General features: G+C 34.4%; 2 protein-coding genes and 1 long non-coding RNA gene across 3 annotated transcripts; 2 read left to right on the plus strand and 1 right to left on the minus strand.

The window, feature by feature from the left end:
* The first annotated feature begins 6 nt into the window (after positions 1-6).
* Positions 7-2,972, plus strand: LOC115998727 (myb-related protein 305-like). The gene is made up of 3 exons (XM_031238370.1): positions 7-176; positions 330-459; positions 2,342-2,972. The coding sequence occupies exons 1-3, from the start codon at positions 41-43 to the stop codon at positions 2,670-2,672; spliced, it is 597 nt and encodes a 198-aa protein (XP_031094230.1). The 5' UTR covers positions 7-40; the 3' UTR covers positions 2,673-2,972.
* Positions 446-2,192, minus strand: LOC115998728. The gene is made up of 3 exons (XR_004093955.1): positions 1,857-2,192; positions 919-1,527; positions 446-838 (listed from the first exon to the last, which is right to left on the minus strand). It is a non-coding gene; the product is annotated as an uncharacterized LOC115998728 (long non-coding RNA).
* A 13,101-nt stretch (positions 2,973-16,073) lies between the features above and the next one.
* Positions 16,074-20,479, plus strand: LOC115999725 (monodehydroascorbate reductase 4, peroxisomal-like). Its single transcript, XM_031239617.1, has 7 exons — positions 16,074-16,299; positions 17,153-17,204; positions 17,402-17,482; positions 17,636-17,754; positions 18,193-18,412; positions 18,678-18,796; positions 19,581-20,479. Exons 1-7 carry the CDS (start codon positions 16,180-16,182, stop codon positions 20,304-20,306), a joined length of 1,437 nt encoding a protein of 478 aa, XP_031095477.1. The 5' UTR covers positions 16,074-16,179; the 3' UTR covers positions 20,307-20,479.
* Positions 20,480-21,895: the final 1,416 nt, after the last annotated feature.

A 21,895-nucleotide genomic window follows, 5' to 3' on the forward strand; every position in this document is an offset into this window, starting at 1 on the left:
CCCCCCCCCCCCCCCCCCCCCCCCCCTTTCTCTCAAAAAAATGGATAAAAAACCATGCAATTCTCAAGATGTTGAAATAAGGAAGGGGCCTTGGACTATGGAAGAAGATTTGATTCTCATAAACTACATTGCAAATCATGGTGAAGGTGTTTGGAACTCTCTAGCTCGATCTGCGGGTACAATATATATCTATAACACAACATATATATATATATTTATGTGTTTTTTATTATTATTATTTTTTTTTTTGGTTTTTTGTAGCAAAAACCCTAAAAACCAAAAATATGTTGTATTCATCACTCCATGTTTTGATCTTGTTTTGTTGGTAGGTCTGAAGCGTACCGGGAAGAGTTGCCGGCTCCGGTGGTTGAACTACCTCCGGCCAGACGTCCGGCGGGGGAATATTACGCCGGAGGAACAACTTTTGATCATGGAATTGCATGCTAAGTGGGGAAATAGGTGAGTGAGTTATATATGCTCTTTAATTTTGAGTTATATATGTTTATGAATTGCTAGAACAAATTTTAATTTGTATACATAAAAAAATATAAAAAAATGTGGAATTTTCTCATCCAAGAATCTGATTCGCCGTAAGACAAAGAAGAGATGAGCCGCAAGCTATACGTAGTACCCTTTTGTGTCGCCCCCCCCCCAAAAAAAAAAAAGGAAAAAGAAATCAAAATTCATAGCTTGTGGCTGTGTGATCTCTCCAAGTCATCAAAGTCTGTTAGTCCATAGAGCTGATGATTGGTAGAGAGAATTGCAACGTGGGGATTATCCATCTCTTCAATCCACGTGCGGAAATCAACATATGGACACCACCTACAAAGATTTGTGCCTAGCTTTCCGAGATTTAATTTGTTCTCAAACATTAATTTTTCCAAAAAGAAAAAAATCAAGTAAATCTACTTGCTATACCTTGTTTTTCTTCAAAACTCTTCTTTTGGTCAAGCACCAGGTCTTTGAGTAAGCCCTAACTGTAGGAAGCACCTTTAAACCCGTACCATATTCAGACTAATCCCGTTCTGGACCGACCCAATTAAGAGACAAAGTACAGGCCAAATTGTTTTTCTTCGTAACTCTTTTTTAATTCACTTGAATCCCTCTTTTAAACTAATAATTAATTAGTGTTAACTGATCTCTTAAACATGATTAGCATGTAATCCCTAACTTACCGATCCCTATATAAAATAATTTATTTCATAAAAAGTAATAGGTGACAAATAAATTATTTTAAAGTGTATTGTGGAAATAGGGAGAAGAAGTATTTTATATTTTATTTTATTTTTTTTAAAGAAAAAAGTGATTAAAGTGGACCATTTGGAATTTAGTCACGTGTAGTTGAGCCCTTTCCTAGCGGTGCAGTTGGAATCATGATGAAAAGGAAGCTCCAACTTGCTTTTGCTGAAATAGACAGCTACCTTAATGTTTTGCCTCTTCAAGTCAAAGGGCCCCACCTTAATTTTGTGTACCTTAGGGTTTTCGAAAACAAAACGGCGCACCACCGAAACATATATATAAGCCACCCTGCCAGCCAGCCAGCCATTCATAACCATCAAACAAAAGGAAGAACCAAAACACAACTATCAGATGAGCAAAAGTAATTTAAGATCACGATATAATCATAGTCTAATAATAGCCCATGATTAAGACAATTAGTAAAAGCATATTGTTAACTTAACCCTAATTAGGGTGGTGCCAAAATTAAAACCTTTTTGTATAACAACTACTAATAATAAAAAATTCAGAAAACGTTAATCATTTTTTTCTTTTATTTGATTAGACAAATAAAGATTAAACTCTAGAGGTTTATTAAAATAAACCCATGATAATTAATCACCACACATTACCATTACCATTATGACTTGAAAGTTAGGCGATAGATCGAGCTGAAGTAGATTTGTATTGCGGAAATTGAGCTCATATTATAGTGTGGTGGAAGGTGTAAATAGGGCAAGGATTGCTAGAAATGAATGAGCTTATGGACCTGAGTTGAACGTAGAATTAAGCTCGACTAGTCCACGTACGGTCCAAAGCCAATTTGAATAACGTTGGCTTTGGTTATAGGAGGAAGTGAGTTTCTTTAAATAAAAGAATGGAGTCAAGAGGGATATTGAATTTCAGCCACAGAACGTGTGGGAGGCTTCATTTTGAGCCACGAAATCTTATATTCGTCGAAATACAATGGTAAATGTGGGGCCATGCCTATTCAAAACCTCAAATCAAGAGGACAGCCCGCCAACATATATATAATTTATTTTATTTTATTTGACTCTGAGATATGATGTTATTAAGTACCGAATCAGATTTAAGAAATATAATAATGTTGAATGTGGATTAGGTGGTCGAAAATTGCGAAACATTTGCCTGGGAGAACAGATAATGAGATAAAGAACTACTGGAGGACTAGGATCCAGAAGCATATGAAGCCGCAGCAGGGGGGAGAAAATGCGGCGACACGGCAGAGCAGTTCTAGCTGCTGCGGCGGCGAGCAGAACGAGCAAGCGAGCACAAGCCAAGCCTCGGCGCCGGACACGGTGGAAACTTATTCTCCGACCTCGTACAACAACATGGACGCCACTTTTCAGGGCACTTTCCCCACCGAATCAAACGTCGACAACATGTGGAGCATGGAAGACCTCTGGTCCATGCACTTGCTTAACGGAGATTAAGCTTTATAGCCTTAATTAGCTTGCCTGATCTGTCTGGGGATACCCATATATGCCTCCATAATTATTAATTAATATCCTAGCTAAACCTATCTACCATAATCATATCATTCCGGCCGCCCTATTCCCCGGCCGCTACTGCATGTAGTACGTAGTTTATATATTATACATATGTTTAAAATTCTGCATTATATATTAATAAGTAATGACTGTGTAATATAATATGCGATGATAATCGTGTATATGTACACCTCAGCTCTGTTTATATACTAAATCCAAGTCCAATTATATTGTGTTATCATCCATGATTAACGTTACATGTAAATATTTAATTAATTGTAAGTGTTATGTATGTTTACTTTACATATGGATTTAATTTGGTTGAAGTGACAAGAATAAAGCTAAGTGATAATTGGGTACCTAACGGAGATATATAATTATTAATAACTATCCAATCAAGCTGTGATTGAGAGAATAATTTGTGTGTAGAATTCCAAGTGTTAGTTAGCCCAGCGACGACATTGTCAATCTTTATCAGTTGATTAGTATTTAGTGAGTGAAGAGAAAGGCTTTTGCGTGACAATAACGTGAACCGGATAGCTTAATTAGCTTAGGCATGATGGCAGTGGTCTTAGGGGATGTCATCATCACCATTACACTTTACGTGCCCCACTTGCGTTTCTCTTCCCATCCGATCCGGTGTCATTATTTAATTTATTCAATCTGTCAACTAATACGCAAAACTAAATAACTTCATGCATGTATGGGTTATCTGATAGATCTTAAGAAAAAACATGTATATGGATGGTTGGTTATGAAGTGGAGATGGAGATTGGAATTTGGAGCATCTAGTGTAGGAACAAATACCGAACTGGGATCACAGAAAAAGGACATGTGGAAAGGCGAGGAAGCCATTTAAGGCAAATTCAATCCCATCTTTTTAAATTTACCCATATGTGTTGGTGGCCTTGCATGTATGAAGTTGGACGTGAGCCTAACTCTTTCATCACCTTCAAGGAAGTTTCCACATGCATGCTGCGCTATCTGCTTTAATTTTATCATCACTTCCCATCTAACTTTTTCAACTGCAAACTCTCATCCATCTGGCTTGGCTTGGCGACTAATATAATTAATCATTTCCTCATCAACCCATCCATTCACACCTAATCTAATCATTAATTTTCTTACTTGCAACTAACCAATGCAAATTTAAAGTACAACACCGCATATGCGCTTCGGATTATCCCATCCTAATTCTTGTTTTGGGAACTCCATTTATGCATGACAATGACTTGTCTTTCTCCTGTCACTCTCCCCCCACGTTAAATTTCTTTTTAGTTTCTTCTTTGCTTTTATTAACGTTAGATCGATGTTGTTGGTCCATGTAGCTTAGCTCAATTAGCTTTAATTTTCATCCACTTCCCATCCGCACTTAACCTACCTGCTATTAGTTAATATATATCATTTCTTATATGTTCCACTTATAGCCTATAGATTGAGTTGTAACGTTAGATACAATTTGTTTAATTTGGGTGACGAGAAAAACTCGCAATCATTACTCGAATTAGGGTTTGTATTAGGTAAATCTTGCCTTGTGGCTCTAGCAGTCAATAAAGGATTACAGGGGAGATAAACTAACCTAGGTTGCCTATAGCTGACCAGCTCAAACCAAGAAGACTAGGATTTAAACTCGTGACCTTATGGTTACAAGTTTATATCGTTAGTGCCCGCATGGGTAACTCAGTTAGTTACATAGGTGAAGTTTGGGGAGAAGGACCAAGGGTCTAGTCTCACAAACAGCACTTTGGGAACAACCTCTCAAAGTGAAGGAGACTCCTTGTGCCAATAAGCAAATGTCTAGCCTCTGTGTTCAGCTGAGTTACCATGATTTATATTTTTCCAGATGCTCTGTCGTGGATTCAACCTTTTGAAGAGAAAGTTTGTATCCTTAGTTGGAGTTACCCGTTTTAATTCTACTGAAATTAAGAATACCAGTTTTAAGCTAGACTATGTCAACTTGTCTAGGTATTAAATTTTACAGTTGTTATCCGCCAATATGTGTTGTGAAATAGGCTCTAAGATTATGGCACCTACCACAAGTTAATGATATCTGAATAGAGGGGAGACATCGGACCTGGAATGCAGACGGCTGAGATAAAGATTTAGCCAAGGTAGAACAGAAAAGGAATATCGTTGTGGGCTTTCATTGTACGAGAGTGTCACGAAATAAAACTGTCATAAAATCTGGGCCACTCGTTTTCTTTTAGTCACATGTTTCAAATGTAAAAAATCACGTTTAAAGCACAACGAGATAAACACTACCCACGTGAAGGATTGAAAAAATCACATGGCGGGTCGGCAATGTGGATAGTGTGAAAGTAAATGAGCATATGCCATTACGCAAGTCTTCTACTCTTGGTTTATAAATATATTCATAACGCATATGCATCATCAATTCATCATCCATGACCGGCAGGACCCACGTGTAATCATCTTTTTTTTTTTTTTTTTTTTTTTTTTTTTTTACAATCAAAATGATAGAACTACTCTTCAATATATAATTTTATTTGTCCAACTTTATATAATATATTTAGTTAAAAGGAAAAATATATTTTTGGCTTTTCAATCATGTTGATTTTGTTTATTATTATTGATGATTTTATGAGACGCAAACCCATCACAAATTGGTTATAGATATTCGAAGTGAGGAGAGTAATTAAAATAATAGTATTGGTAGAGGTATTAGACCCAAAAGAATATATATACAACAATCCGATATAACAGTCTAAGAAACTAATAAATATATATTCTCGATGTAACATTTTATTTGTCTAGTTCGATTAATGAGTCTTGACTGAATTTATTTTTAATTTAATTTTTTATAATATTAAATTAAGTATTAGTATATATATAATTTATATATTTAGAAACTACATTAAAAGTATATTAAACACAAAAAAAATTAAATTTAAAAATAACTAAAAATTACTAAAGAAAATAAGCAATGAAGAAAGAGTTTTGTTACCAATAAATAGTAAACATGATAGGCAAAATGAGACAAAGAAAGTAATAAATTATGGACCCCAAAATCCCAAATAATGAGTTAATTAGGATTTAGGACTAGTAATCAGTTGTTATGTCATGGACCCGGGTACACCTTGCAAGGTAGACCCAGGTGCATGTTCATAATTTTAGTGCTCTATGTTCACAATTTTAGAACTCTATATTCATAATTTTTTAACTCTATATTCACAATTTTTTTTAAAGGATTCTATGTTCACAATTTCAGAACTCTATATTCAATAGTATAACACACTTTTTGAATCTATACAACAAAATTGTGAATATAGAGTTCAAAAAGTGTGAATATTGTGTAATCTAATTTTGTATACTGAGATTTAAAATTGTGAACATATAATTCTAAAATTGTGCACATAGAGTTTTTAAATTGTGAACATGGATCTGAGTTCACGTTGCAAAGTAGACCCGGTCAAAATGGGCCAGCATCGTGGGCTAATTTGAAAACAAACCAGGCAAACCCTTCAAACAGTGGGCTAGTGGGCTAAACCAGCTAGCCCACTTATTATTAATTATTTTTTTTTTTTTATAATTTACTCCGTATTTGTTAAATATATAGCCCAAGATCTAAACCTATAAGATCTAATTAGTTAAAGATTAATACTATTTCAAATTGAACACATTAAACATTTTCACTTTTTGAACAAATCCAATGTGTGTGTATATATATAATATATATTTAGATGATTAAATTTTAATTTGTAATTTGTAATATATAATTATAATTTATTTCATTTATATTTAACACTAATATAGTGTACATGTAATATTTTTATTTTTATAAATATAATATTAAAGTTATAAAGTTTATAAGATATATAGTTTATGTAATAAATAAACATTATATTAATATTTATATAAAGGTACAATTAATAATAAACATAATATGACTAAATTATATAAATAAATAAATAAATAATATATATATATATATATATATATATATATATATATATATATATATAACAACAACAACAACAACAACAACAACAACAACAACAACAATAATAATAATAATAATAATAATAATAATAATAATAATAATAATAATAAAGGCAGCAATATTGGGTGTATGAGCATTGTTCCCTTCCAAACCTAAGATAATAGCGCTACATAAATTGGTAAGCAGTGGTTGATTTGTTATATAGTGGATCATGGTCCAAAAATTGCTGTGTGTGATAGAATTAAAATGATACTTTAGTATTATTATAATGAAATTTTTGTGTGTGAAAAAAAAATAGAACACATTATTGTCAAATGAAATTGTAGTATATAATTAAAATGATATTTTAGGATTGCTATGATGAAACTAGTGTGCCTGGAAAATGAAACTAAAATCCAAAGCCATACAATAACATATATTGTCGAATGACCTGAAGTGCAATTAAAATAATACTTCAACATTACTATAATTAAACTAGTGTTTGTGAAAAATGAAACATAAAAATAGAGCTTAAGCAATAATGTATATTATCAAATGAAACTATAGTAGAATTAAAATGATACTTTAGTATTGCTATAATGAAACTAATGTGGAGGAAAAATAAAACTAAAAAACTTAACAATATTGTCAAATGAAACTGAAATATAATTAAAATGATACATACTTCATGATCCACGCTGCTACATAAACCATGATCCATAGTAAAATTTGCCGTAGTGGTTAAGGATGCGCGGTGTGGCAAGGTCCGGCTCGTCGAGAAGCATTGATGTCATAGTGATACGCATAAAAAGAAGGGAATAATTGGTAGTTTAATTATTGAAGAGCTTGAATAGAAATTATCAATTAGAATGTGTAATTAGAGGACAATTGATTACATATTATAGTAGAAGGAAATTATGTATATTAGAATTTATCATCACCTTATATAGTTAGTAGTCCGTATAATTTTAGTAGCCAAATTATTATAGATGTTAGTAATATAGTATAAATAGGTCTATTGTATATGAATTGTGGGAGAATCAGACAGAGAGAAATATATTGTATGTTCATATTCATGTTATTCTTAGTTATTTTATTTCTTGGAGCTCTCACGTGCTCGAAGTGTGAATTTAGAGTTTGTCGTGACTCGAATACAGTTAGAAGCTAGAAACCTGCTTGAAAAGTTTCCATATGTTACAGTCCTATCTAGGGTCTACTATGAGGTATACAATATCAATATATTTCTTTGTGTCAGATTCTCATAATATATATACAATGGACCTATTTATACTAAATTACTAACCCCTATAAAAATTCAACTACCAAAAATAGAAGAAACAAAATCAAGTACTACACTCATTCATACTAATTCCAAAAATATGAACTTCAAAATAAACATGCACAAAATGGATGTGGAAATTGTTGATGAAATTGCACACATTGTGGCATCAGTATTTGGACTATTTGCAAAGTCATTGTTGTTATTACTATGGAACTAGAACAAAAGGTACTACTCATGAACCTTCTACAAATATAATAAAGAGTTAATTCTATTTTTTTATCCTAGATTTATAGGTGGCAGTCCACTTTTAGTCCTTTTTTTTTCTTCAAAACACTTTAAAATTATTAACAATTAAAATATTTTTTTACATTTTTTTAAAAAAATTCAAAATTTAAAAAAAAAAACCCTAGGCGGCCTAGGCGCCTAGTGATTTTTTCAACCTTGCCTTTATCAACAAAACGGTTTAAATTTCGTAAAATACAAGGGCATTCCAGTCTTCAATTATGGACTTTTTAAAAAAATATATAAAAAAAATATAGCGGGTCAACCTACTTTGTATAATATAAAAAAGATAAAAATGTCCTTGTATTTAATTGCATTTCAATGATTTTATTGACGGATGACAAAAAATGGTCATGCCACAATAATATCAAAACCAAATGAGGCTCTAATAAAAAATGACTAAAAGTGAATTATCACCTAAAAACCTAGGACAAAAAATGGAATTAACTCTATAATAAATATTAATATTTTGTTCAATACTTTCACATGAGAATCTACGACTCAGATCTTACAACACATGAAACATGTAGGGAAAAACTACAATTGCCAAATATCAATAGACACTTGCAAGATCAAGAGTTCATAGTACAAGTAAGATCCTACTCATATACACAACAAGGCAAATCCACATCTTCCTACACCATAATCTCATTGTATGAAGTTGCTCTCTATGCTATCACCAATAACCTAGTTGCACATGACATACTACCAAGAAAAAGAAGAGGATAGGTACTGAAAATGAACATAATATCAATGCTACCCAAAAGTAGTATTTATTTAGACTATCATTTTTAAACTAAGTATTTAGACTATCATTTTTACACATTTGCAAACATTTAGTTTAATGACAATTATAATTAATCGCTCTTATATTATCTTGCATTCATATACTTTGAATTACTGATTTAAATAAATAAATTCAGCATTCAATTACATATGCATGAACATCTCCTATATAATCTTGCATTGATATACTTTGAAGTACTTATTAGATATTATCTCATTCGCGCAATGCGTGTGAAAAAACTAGTACTAAATATACAAGGTAATAATCCGATCTATACTACTATACATTATTTCCTTCTAGTAATATTTAATCAATTCTCCTATAATTACAAATCTTAATTGATTATTTTCTTTCAAACTCTTCAGTAATTAAACCACCAATTATTTTTTCTTTTATGCGTATCAGGTTGGTGTGGAGCCGAAGCTCAGTCGTTCCATCGCTCGCATGTATGTTCATCCACGAAGGTGCGTGATTCTTGCACGGGACATAGGTCTACCTAGACCTGATATACTGTAAGGGTGCGTTTGGTTCGCATATGGGAATCGGAATCGGAATGGGTATCAAATACTTGGTAAGGATAATGAGTTTTGGTGAAAGTATTTAGCATGTTTGATAGTTGGGTGGAATGGGTATGATTATTAATAGTTGGGGAAAAAAAAAAAAGAAGGGAAATGAAACCATTATTTAATAAGGATATGAATTTTCTCATGGGGTATTTCAAATCCATAGTAACATTCTCAAAACCTATCAATCAAGCACTAACAATCACTTTTATACTCATTCCTTATGTATAAACTCACCAACCAAACGCACCCTAATAGTTTATCGATTCGAGCTATGCAGTACGTACTGTTTAATTACATCCACAGAGTTGAAGTTGCTGCTGTCGTAGACTCGTAGAGCCAAAGAGGATAATCTGGGATTTGGGTTGCCACCGTACTGCATGCTGTGGACGTGAGAATGTGAGATTCATCTATCAATTGAGGTTTCAATTCCCTCATTTTAATTAACCTTAGGGTGTGTTTGGTTGCACATGGGAATTGGAATTGGAATGTGTATCAAATACTTAGTAATGATATATAATGAGTTTTGGTGAAAGTATTTTGCATGTTTGGTAGTAGGGTGGAATGTGAATGATTATTAATAGTTGGGGAAGCTTGAGGAGGAAGATGATGAAAGCCTTATTTTATTAGGGAAAAAGTTTTGCAATTAATGGGGCAATGAAAACCCGTGTTATAAAAACTTGTCAACCAAACAATAATAATGGGTTTGATACCTATTCCTGATAATTAAACCTGTCAACCAAACACACCCTTAATTCGTACACTAAGGATACAATAAATGGGTTGCAAAAAGAGGATCATCACTAGTCTAATTAAGCACGGTTTTAATTGTCTTATAACTGGAATTGGGAAAACTGATCGCATGCACTTGTATTGGAAATTAACTTATTGCAGTAGTTTTAGAAGAACGTAGGAAATTCATTAGGAGAAATCTCCGACCTTAGGCATTTTTCCCTCGAGAGCTTGTTTCTTCCATTCAATTTTTTCCAAATTCACAATGAGTCTTGATTTATTATTATTTTTTTTTTAAACAATGAGTCTTGATTTAAATTGCTTGGTTATATCTTTCTTTTCAAATTAGTTATCCTAGTTTAAGAACCTTCAATTTGATTTGATTTAATTCTTGTTGGCAAATAGAATTTTATTTTATTTCTTTTAAAACATTTCAAAATCAAACTAACTTTGGCTTGTTTCTATCAATGTTTCCTTGAGGGATCGACCTTGGAATATTTTCCCAAGTTTATACTATGATTGACCTTGTACATTTACAAAAAAATACCGATCATTGTTACTCTTGCTAATACAGGTCGCCATGTGCCATATTGGGTTGTGACAAGTGGAGCGCTATGCCACTATCTCGGTTATTGCCTAAGAACTTGGCTCTAAATACCAATTGATGTAGGATAAGGTAAACAATGCGAACAAATTAAAAAGAGAGAAGAACTCGAAAGAATCAAATTAACTTAAAAGCTTTCTAATTGTATTCAAAATTGTCACTTATGCACTACAAGAAAAGAGGACATAGACAACGGTTAAAAACCATTGTGTTTGAGGTAAAATTTCTCTTGTTGAAACCGGTGTTGTTAAAAGTCACGCACAAAGACAACGGTTTTTAACCATTGTCTTTTCTAGAAAAGACAACGGTTTATTAACCATTGTCTATTGAGTGTTGTTGAAACCGGTGTTGTTAAAAGTCACGCACATAGACAACGGTTTTTAACCGTTGTCTTTTGTAGAAAAGACAACGGTATTTTAACTGTTGTCTATTGAGTGTTGTTGAAGCCGGTGTTGTTAAAAGTCACGCACATAGACAACGGTTTTTAACCGTTGTCTTTTCTATAAAAGACAACGGTTTTTTAACCGTTGTCTATTGAGTGTTGTTGAAACTGGTGTTGTTAAAAGTCACGCAAATAGACAACGGTTTTTAACCGTTTTTCTAGAAAAGACAATGGTTTTTTAACCGTTGTCTATTGAGTGTTGTTAAAACTGGTGTTGTTAAAAATCACGAACAAAGACAACGATTCTTTAACCGTTGTCTATTGAGTATTGTTGAAACCAGTGTTGTTAAAAGTCACGCACATAGACAACGATTTTTAACCGTTGTCTTTTCTAGAAAATACAACGGTTTTTTAACCGTTGTCTATTGAGTGTTGTTGAAACCGGTGTTGTTAAAAGTCGCGAACATAGACAACAGTTTTTAACCGTTGTATTTTATATATAAAACAACAGTTAAAAACCATTGTTCTCACATTCATAGACAACGGTTTTAAACCGTTGTTTTAAACCTGTGTTGATCTTTTAAGCATAATAATATAATAAAAATAATTTATCCAAACACCATCACTAAGTCTAGATACACAATATTCAAAATACATAAGAACTAATCACTATGTCTAAATACTTCAATAAACAATTACAATCACCAAGTTTAAATATTCACAAAGTTCTAATCAAAAGCATACCTACTCTATAACTTGTAGACTTATAATACTTGTAGCCAAGAAGTCCCAAGGCTCAAGATCTTCATATACTTTGACAACATTACCTGGTGCGGTGGTGCCTGGTCAATTCCTCAAACAGTACAGAAAGTATAATCAGGTGCCTGGTCATTCCTCTCCAACTTTATGAATGTTTTTGAATTCTTGCAATAATAGCAGCCTCCTCCTTTGAAATATACTTCAGTCTCTTATCAAATGCATCCTTTTATAAAGAGATGGATCAGTGTGGAAAAATGTTATTTAACTACATTAACTCAAATATGAAATACAAGACAACCAGTGAATGTTTCACTACACTACTTAACATTCTAACATCCAACATATAAAAACCAACTTAATTGGATTTCATATGAAAGAGATATGACAATATTACTCTTAGCATGTCAACAAATTGCATATTCTACAAAATTTGCTAAGAAATTCCTAAAAATCATATATTAATGAATTGAGCACCATATTCCACCAAACTAAATGAGACATAAGTAAAATCATTATAAATATGATATTAGAAATAAGTGCAATTAAACACTCATCAATAACTTGGGAATTATGGTTGGCCTAGAACAACATAATCTAGATGAATGTTAGACTTAGCTTTGAAGCCAGTATATTCAATGCAATCTCCAACCTTGAGAATTAGAAATCTACTAATATTGTTACTCTTCCCACACCCCTCCCAACCTGAGTGTTTACAAAATGGGGATTGTTGGTGCCGAGAAAATTCAAAGTAAACACGAACGGCACTATGGACAATGGAGGTGGACATGAAGGACTCGACTAAATCATTCGTAATCATGAAGGAGACTTTTGTACAACCAAGTATATGATCCAAAATTCTTTGTGCACCCCCAAAGAGGCAAAAACTATTTGGATTCGAGAAGTACTAACTTGGATGAAGGAGCTTGGTTGGGATAGTATTGAATTGGAGACTCATGCTCAACTTGTGGTTAAAGCCGTGCACTTGAAACCCACTTCTTCCTACTTTGACACTCTTATTTAGGATATTAAGGAATTAGCTCTGCACTTTATAGATATAAGTTGTTCTTTTGTAAATAGGTCTTTCAATTGCGGTTGCAAAAGAAACCTTCCCCACGTCAAACCCTAGGGAATGGCACTTTAGGCCACATAATTTCGTTATTGATATTCTTTCTTATGATCTTAATGATTAATAAGGTCAAGGATAAGTACCTTGGGTGGCAGTGCCACCTACTGCCTAAAGGGGGAAAGGCGATATTTATTTCTTCTATTCTTCAAGTTATTCTCATGCATCTCTTTGCTACTTGTGCTCCTCCCAAGTAAGTGATTTAGGGCCTTGAGCGTTGTTTTTCTAGTTTCTTCTAGCGATAGTGTAGTGGACCCTATTATCATTGGAGTTCTTGGAAGTCACTCGCCCTCCCTAAAAAAATGGAGGGTGGAGTTAGCTTCTTAAACCTTGACCTCATGGTGCAGTCGAGCTATGGTGGAATTTTTGTACTGCGTCTTAAATGTGAAGAGATTTCATGAGGGCGAAGTACTGTAGTAGTGTACACGAAGTTTCTAAGTTTGTGCGGTTGAGGGATTCACACACTTAGAAACGCATACTCAGAATTCATCAGGATGATGTAAAGAAGGTTCTAGGGTGGCGTCTTGGTATAGGTCGGGTTAGCTTATGGTGGGATAACTAGTCTAAGCTTGAGATGTTGGTTTGCCTTTTACGCACTCCTGGATTACTTGTTCTCGGGCACATCTTTGTGATTTTATTGAGGGTGGGTGCTTGACCTCTTTGAGTTCAATGGTTATCTGCTCTTGGATTTGATTGTTGAGCTTCCTTGCTTGGGAGAAGGACCCTATGAGGTCTCGATGTGGTGCGTCGCTAGGGATGATATGTTTTCTTTTGCTTCAGCTAAATCTTTACTTCACCATGAGCCAGTTTCTAATTTGGACATACTTTTAGTGAGTTGTTGGCATAAGCATCTTCATTTTAAGGTGTGTTCTTTTAGTTTGGAGGGCCCTAATGGGCAAGTTTGGAGGGCTCAAAGTGGTGATGACGATACAGATCATCCAGTTCGTGCCAACGATTACTTGGTGCACTCTTGGCCAGTAGCTCATAGTAATATTGATGGTATAGACCATTGGCCTTCATATCTTTGGTTTTGGCATGTGTGCCTCTTGCTTTAATTTGTTTTAAGCTAGTGAGTCATTGTGTTTGCTTTAGGTTTGTGTGTCATTGTATTTACTTTATGTCTATGAGTCATTGTTTTTACTTGCATATGCACCACTCCATTCTCCTTTGATTTTAGTTTGTGAGCTTAGCATATGTGTCTCCTTACAGTTTGTTTAGTCTTTGAGTCGCTTCTATCATTTCACCATATTCCAAGAGCTGCTGAATTTTTAACAAAATTGTGGCGTTCTTAGTTTATTTCACCTGGTAGTGCGTGTGGCCTTATGCTTATATTGCTAGCAATTTGTTGTTGCAGCTAGGGCAAGACCTTTTTCTTATTAGATTATGTTTAGTTTACTTTAAGCTTAGGAGTTTATGTTTATTTTGTTTAAGTGTTGATAAAATTGTGTCTTTCTTACTTAAACACTTGTTGATTTTGGGTGAGCTTCTCTCAACGTTGAGGCTTACTCCCCTTCACTTTACTTAATAAATTGATACTTTAAAAAATGATTAATCCACTCTTTCTTTTTAGTACTACTAACTCTGTTACAATGTAGTATCTGTTCATAATCTACTATGTTTATTACTCCGTATTATTTATTATTATCTGGTGCCATCATCATCACGCTTCTCTATGCGAATGCATTAGAATTTAGAAGTTAAGCACGTATACGGGTATTACTTACCCCTAAATGATGCGTACACGGATTGCTTCCCGCAATAAGTGCACACTCAAGGAATCACTCAAGAACCTTTCGTGTCCAAAAGAGGATCTTACCTTGTAGACTCTTGGATTTTGAGATCCCAACTCTACAAATGCCTCACCAAACTAACAAATAATACTCTCAACCCTTAGATTATTAAGCAAGGCTAAGAATTAGAGTATTAGGAATCTAGCACTAGAATTAAGATACAAAAATAAAATTAGCTATATAATATGAGTAATAGTATTTTTTTTGGGTTTTTGGATATGTGTGTGAATATAAAGAACAAGATAAAGGGATAAACTAGCTTCTCACTAGCCTACCAAGATTGAATGCTTCTCACAAACAACCTAAACTTCAATGCACTTCTCATGCAAAGAAAAGAGAGAAATTTCACTCAAATTGAATTCTTACAAGGTGTTCTTCAAACCATTGGGTTTATGGGGTATTTATAGGGGAAAATAAGGTATTAAATATTCTAGGTCACTAATCCCACCCAAAATAAAAAATTACAACTTTGTAAATGTAATTCCCACCCAAAATTAAAAATACAAAATAATTCCCCACCCAAAATTAAAATACAAAATAATTTCCCACCCAAAATTAAAAATACAACATTTTTCAAAAGTAATTTCCACCCAAAAATAAAAAAAATACAATTCTTGCAAAGTAGTTTCCCACCTAAAAAAAATACATCTTACAAATAATTTCACACCGGGAAATTTGATCTGATATTGAAGTCTGATTGTCTTCCTTGATTGGAATATTGTTACCGGGCCACTCGAGACTTTCAATGAGTCATTTATTGGTTACATTTGGGTCGCATCACTAAAGAAACGAAATTACCTACCTCCAGTGAGAGCAACGAATTCGTTCTTCTCCCAACTATTTAAGATATTTAAAAAAGAAAAATCACATTTCGTCAAGTAATTTTATAAAATCTATTAAAATTAAGGAATTTTTTGAGGGCTGCTAATATAATATCCATGGGGGAATCCGTGGTCCATGGAATGGAAGGGTAGAGTTGTCAATTCAAATCAATTGATAATAGGATTACAGATTGAGGATAAATGGTGAGAGGTTGCTCATTTGGTGTTCAAATTTGTGTGTCCACTGTGAAGGGGAAGAAAGAGCGGGAGGGAGGGAGGGTTTTACACTTTTAATTGCTGCCTGGATCATATAATCAATCAATCAATCAATAATATTATCATTAATTCATTATTAATTTGGTAATTAATCAATTCATTAATTGAAATGGGAAGGGCGTTTCTGTATGTGATAGTCGGCGGAGGAGTGGGAGCTGGGTATGCAGCCCATGAATTTGTGAAGAGAGGCGTCTCTCCCGGCGAACTTTGCATCATCTCCCAAGAAACAGTATGAATTTCTTCTTCTTTTTTTAAATTTTTTTTTATTTTTAATATATTTTCACGGAAAGTTTCCTTTTGCGTATTCTGTTGATTTATTTATTTATTTGTGCTGTGCAATTGTGCATCTGGTGAAATGAATGCTCCGCTTCGTGTTTGTGCTTAAACCTTTCGATTGGATAGTTGTGAATCGCGATTGGTGGTTTCTTTCAGTCGTATGGAGTTGGGGTTAAGGGAATTTGAATTATAAGAACTAACATTTGATTGGTATATTACATTTTTCTGTGCTTTATCTAATGCTGCAAACTGCAAAGTAGAGTAAATGATACAGTTAGACCTTTGGTCTAAAGTTCTGATTAGGTGTGTTAAGGACAGGACTTTGCAATGAAATTTTCGGAGTCAAAATTGTTATTGGAAGGCTGTTTATTTAGGTCTAATGACACATTTTAACGTTTCAGTTGTTTGCTTCTTATGAACTTTTAAGAGTGTATAAGAGTGTAGAATGAAAGTTTAGATTTTGAGGGAGTTGCTTTGATGGTTGTGGCACGGTTAAATGTTAATTTCAAATTGCTGTGGAACTGTGTCACAGGTTCCTTTATATCCAAATGAACTTATTCCCTCAATCCCTCTTGTTCCCTTTCTGCCTTTCATTTTTCTTTGGGAATTTTTTTGATAGGTAATTCTGTTGGTAACGATTTTTTGCTTATTGCTGCATTTAAGAAACTGCATACTGTTCAGTGAAGTGTGATGGAAGTTGAGAACTGTCATTGGTTCTTCTGTGTTATCAATCACTAAATTTCAGTTTGATTTTCCTTATCTCTGCACTCAAAAGGAGTATGTTGAAATTCTTATGGAGTTTTCAGGTTGCACCATATGAAAGGCCTGCATTGAGCAAAGGATATCTACTTCCAGAAGGTACTCTTCTTGATTTGTTCCTGGTTGCATCCCGGAATTCTTTAGCTTGATTTTCTCCTTAATACTGTGATTTTGTTACTTAAACATGTCTCCATTTTGAATTTCTCAGAAGAAGTAATCTCCCCTGTAATCCTATCGAAACTTCATGTACACCTGCTAACTCTGTGTTTCAAAAAATATCTTTTTGTGGCATGCAGCTCCTGCACGTATCCCTGCATTTCACTGTTGTGTAGGTACTAATGAGGAGAGGTTAACACCAAAATGGTACAAAGAACATGGTAATTGCATATCTGATTTTTCCTTATGCAAAAGTTGATTTTGAACTGCAAATTTCAAGGACAATTACTGAAATACTAATCCTTAAAATATTAAGGGTCACTTGCATGTTTACTTTTATCATGATTTCTGTTTGATTGCATTTTTGTTTATAGGTATTGAATTGGTTCTAGGAACTCGGGTTAAGTCAGCTGATGTGAAGCGGAAGACATTATTAACTGCAACTGGAGAGACTATAACATACAAGTTTCTCATTATTGCAACTGGTGCTCGGGTACTTAAATTATTATTGCACCTATCTGATTGATTTTTTCACCACATCAGATTAGTTTTTAGTTTTTCAGCAAGATGCATGGGCAGGCAGTTTAATATAGAAAATTAGAAATACTTTAGCAGCCACTCCTTGGATTGAGCTAGTAACAACAGTACAATTTTTGACCAGTGAACAATGATGATTTCTTGTCCAGTGATAATGCCATTTACTCATTAAGCTCTATAATAGACAATGAGTGTACAAAGGTATAAAGAGCAAATCTTTGATTTGCATAAAACTAACTCATTGAATTCTTGTAGTGAAAAGTTTGGAATTAATGATCGATGAATGTGTATATAACCTTCTAGCCAACAAGAAGCATATTACTAAGTTAACCTTTCTGATGAAATGTCAAACATGTATAAATTGATCTAAGTTTGATTCACATGTTTGAATTAGGCGTTGAAGCTTGAAGAGTTTGGAGTGCATGGATCAGATGCTGATAATGTTTGTTATTTACGAGATTTGGATGATGCAAACAGGCTTGTAAACGTTATCCAATCATGCTCTGGTAAAAATGCTGTGGTCATTGGTGGTGGATACATTGGGATGGAATGTGCTGCTTCTTTGGCAATAAACAAAATAAATGTCACTATGGTCTTCCCAGAAGCACACTGTAGTGAGTAGTTATCTTATGCTTTAAAATCATTTAGCAAGCTTCTACAGGGTGCTTGAACAACAGATGGAAACTTTGGCAGAACAATTTGTCTCTGAGTTGTCAGTTTATTCCATCTATTTATCTATTGCACTTCTTTGCAATCATCAAATAATAAGTATCTAAAACCCTGAAATTCTAAAAATGTTCTTTGGGGTAAAAGTTTTGTTTTAGGTTTAATCCAAGATTTCTTAATATTCACCTTTATTTTTTTTTTCCTTTGGTTTAGTGGGCCGGCTTTTTACTCCGAAGATTGCAAGTTACTATGAAGAGTTTTACGAGTCTAAAGGAGTGAAGTTTACTAAAGGAACTGTCTTAACATCGTTTGATTTTGATGATGATGGGAAGGTAAGTATACTTACATTACTAAGCTGAACCTATAAAAATATTCTACAGCAAATGGCTTGAAGAAATTAGTACATCAAGATTATCTGCAGTCATATGAAATGTATGCTCTTTGGACAGTTGTGAATGCTGTAGTTCCATTTCTGTGACAATAGTGACTCTTCCATGTAGTCAGATACAAGTATTTATCAGTGTTGCAAAAATTCCAACTAAGCACCGATTAATCGCCGCCTAGGCGCTAGGCGTTGGCCGGCCGCAGCGTATCACCATAATTGGTGGTCTAGGCGGCTGGCCGGCTAGGTGGCCGACTATGCTGCTTAAGCGCCGCCTAGGCCACCTAGGCGCTAACCGCCGCCTAGGCTTCCTAGGCGTCGACTAGGTCGCCTTGTCGGTCTATTAACTATTGTTCTCATCTTTTTAAAATGGGTTATTTCACTCAAAATGACATCATTTTGAGCGAAATAACCTTAAATTGTTCAAACTCTAGATTTTTTTAGATTAATATTTAATATTTTGGTATTAACTATTGAAGTATTAAATAGTTTATAATTATCAAAAATGTAAAAAATATATATATAAATTTTTAAAAAAATAAATAATAAATTAAAAAATACACGGGTGCCTAGGCGCGGATTAATCCCCGTCTAGGCGCTAGGCGTCCCCTGAGCGCCTAGCGATTTTTTCAACCATGGTATTTGTTGAAATAAATGCATTTAGATATTTGATTTTCAACCATGTATGCTAATTACTAATTATGAAAGTTGGGACCAATGATCTGCTGATGCAGGTTACTGCGGTTAATCTCCGAGATGGCACTAAGCTTCCTGCGGATATGGTTGTGGTTGGAATAGGAATCCGTCCAAATACTAGCCTGTTTGAAGGCCAACTGACATTGGAGAAAGGGGGGATAAAAGTAAATGGGAGAATGCAATCAAGCAATAGCTCAGTGTATGCAGTTGGGGATGTTGCTGCTTTTCCCGTCAAAATCTTTGGTGAAACACGCAGGCTTGAGCATGTCGACTCTGCACGGAAATCAGCGAGGCATGCTGTGAGTGCAATCTTGGATCCAGAGAACACAACAGATTTTGATTACCTGCCATTTTTCTACTCCAGAGTGTTCACGCTCTCATGGCAATTCTACGGAGACAATACGGGCGAAGTAGTTCATTTTGGTGATTTTTCAGGGCATAGTTTCGGGGCATACTGGGTGAACAACGGCCACCTTGTCGGATCTTTTCTCGAGGGTGGAACCAAAGAAGAGTACGAAGCTATATCCAAGGCCACACGGCTGAAACCCCGAATTGAAGACTTAGCTGAACTTGAAACGGAAGGCGTGGGATTCGCTCTAACATTGAGTCACACGCCACCACCTTCACAGCCTCTTGATGCGAGTGGCTCTGGTTTTATTGTGGACAAACCGTTATATGTTTGGCATGCTACGGCTGGTGTTGTATTGGCTGCATCTATCGCTGCCTTCGCCTATTGGTATGGTACGAGGCGTCGAAGGTGGTGAGACGATTAGCCTCTAGCACGCTAATACAATATAGAAATTTACTTGGGTCATACACTCAATGTACTTCTGCTTCAGCTTTCATGAGATTTCCATAATATATACTGAATAGCCAGCCATTCAAATATTCAATGATGAATTAAAAGTGCGTTTGTGGGGTGTATGGTTTGGCTTCACTTTTCAGTGACAGCTTCCTTTCAAGCTAATTCTAACTATTGGTGATAAAATAACCTCTGCAATTCCCGCAAACTTTAACAGTTACAGTTTGCTAATTAATCTGTAACGATTTTGATGCATGAATGAATGTAATAAATTTTACGGAGTAGTTTTCAATTCCAGCTCCTCCCTTTTTCCCTACTGCTTCAATTACTGAAGTTTAAGTAGCTTATTTCACAATATCAAGTTAAAACTAGAATGCCAATGTGCCTTAGCTTAAACCAGTACTGTACTAAACTGAATTACAAATAACAAAATTGCCTTAGCAAGAGGGCGCCGCGAAAATCAGTCATATCTAATCTAAAATCTAAAAATATAGTAAGTATGAATGAAAGTTATACCATTTATTTATGTCCGTTTTTTCCTCTAAGTTTTTTTTATATATTATATGCTATATATATAAGAGGGCGCCACGAGACCAACCGTCCAGCACACCCACAAGTCATCCCCAAGAAGCCCCTATCAACACAAAAATCATAAAGGAGTTTCATGATCATTTAGATTATACCTGATGGCAGCAAAGACTCTTAACCGATAGATCATGAAGGAGAAGGGCAAAGAGTTGGTTAACACTTTTCTAGTTAGTATTCAGAATTGAGGTAAATTTATTGATCAAATATACCAAGCCTTAAAGAAGTTCCAGGACCAAAATTAGAGCACCAAAAAGTGTTAGACAAGACGAAAAATACGAGTAACGAGCATCTCCACAAGATTACGCAGATTTTCTGAAAGCCCTCAGCCTTTCAATATTTAAACACTTGCCTCAATCTCTCTAACCCTATACTTTGTATTTTTTATTATTTATCTTGTTGGATATGGTATTACGGGCCCATAAAGATAAAATGACCAAAATATATATGGCGGCCCAGTTCATATACAGAGCCCAGTCAGAATTACAGCTCGTCAATCAAAGTTAATACCGGACAAATTAAATATCTTGTTATGGAGTGTGATGCAAAGGATGGCATAATATCTACCATAATGGAGTATGAGGTAAGGAATGACATAATATCCACAATAATGGTGTGTTAGGTAAGGGATGATATAATAATGAGTGGATTTTACACCTTGAACTTGAGGTTAATTACAAGATTAACCCTAAAATCCACCTATAAATACCCTACTCATTTCTCATTCTCATCATCCCAAAATCACTCACAAAATCTCCTTTCTTATAGTAGTTCTCCTTCTTTATATCAAGAGAGAAATCCTCCATTGTCTCTTCCTTGTTATATAGAAAGATGTTGTAATATTTTCTTTATAGAAAAGTACTTTCATTCTTGTTCGTGGTTCTACCCTGGTCTATCGGGTTATACCTATAGAGGTTGTGTTTCCTTGTTGTTACTATTTCTCTCTTACTCAATATTCATTTCTTA

Source organism: Ipomoea triloba, chromosome 12, assembly GCF_003576645.1.
Source record: "Ipomoea triloba cultivar NCNSP0323 chromosome 12, ASM357664v1".
Lineage (NCBI taxonomy): Eukaryota > Viridiplantae > Streptophyta > Magnoliopsida > Solanales > Convolvulaceae > Ipomoea > Ipomoea triloba.

Coding starts and splice junctions, on each gene's coding strand:
- LOC115998727 (XM_031238370.1), top strand. CDS start 41: ATGGATAAAAAACCATGCAATTCTCAAGATGTTGAAATAAGGAAGGGG. Junction 177..329: donor CTCTCTAGCTCGATCTGCGG/GTACAATATATA, acceptor TTTTGTTGGTAG/GTCTGAAGCGTACCGGGAAG. Junction 460..2,341: donor CATGCTAAGTGGGGAAATAG/GTGAGTGAGTTA, acceptor AATGTGGATTAG/GTGGTCGAAAATTGCGAAAC.
- LOC115999725 (XM_031239617.1), top strand. CDS start 16,180: ATGGGAAGGGCGTTTCTGTATGTGATAGTCGGCGGAGGAGTGGGAGCT. Junction 17,205..17,401: donor AGGATATCTACTTCCAGAAG/GTACTCTTCTTG, acceptor TGTGGCATGCAG/CTCCTGCACGTATCCCTGCA. Junction 18,413..18,677: donor CTTCCCAGAAGCACACTGTA/GTGAGTAGTTAT, acceptor CCTTTGGTTTAG/TGGGCCGGCTTTTTACTCCG.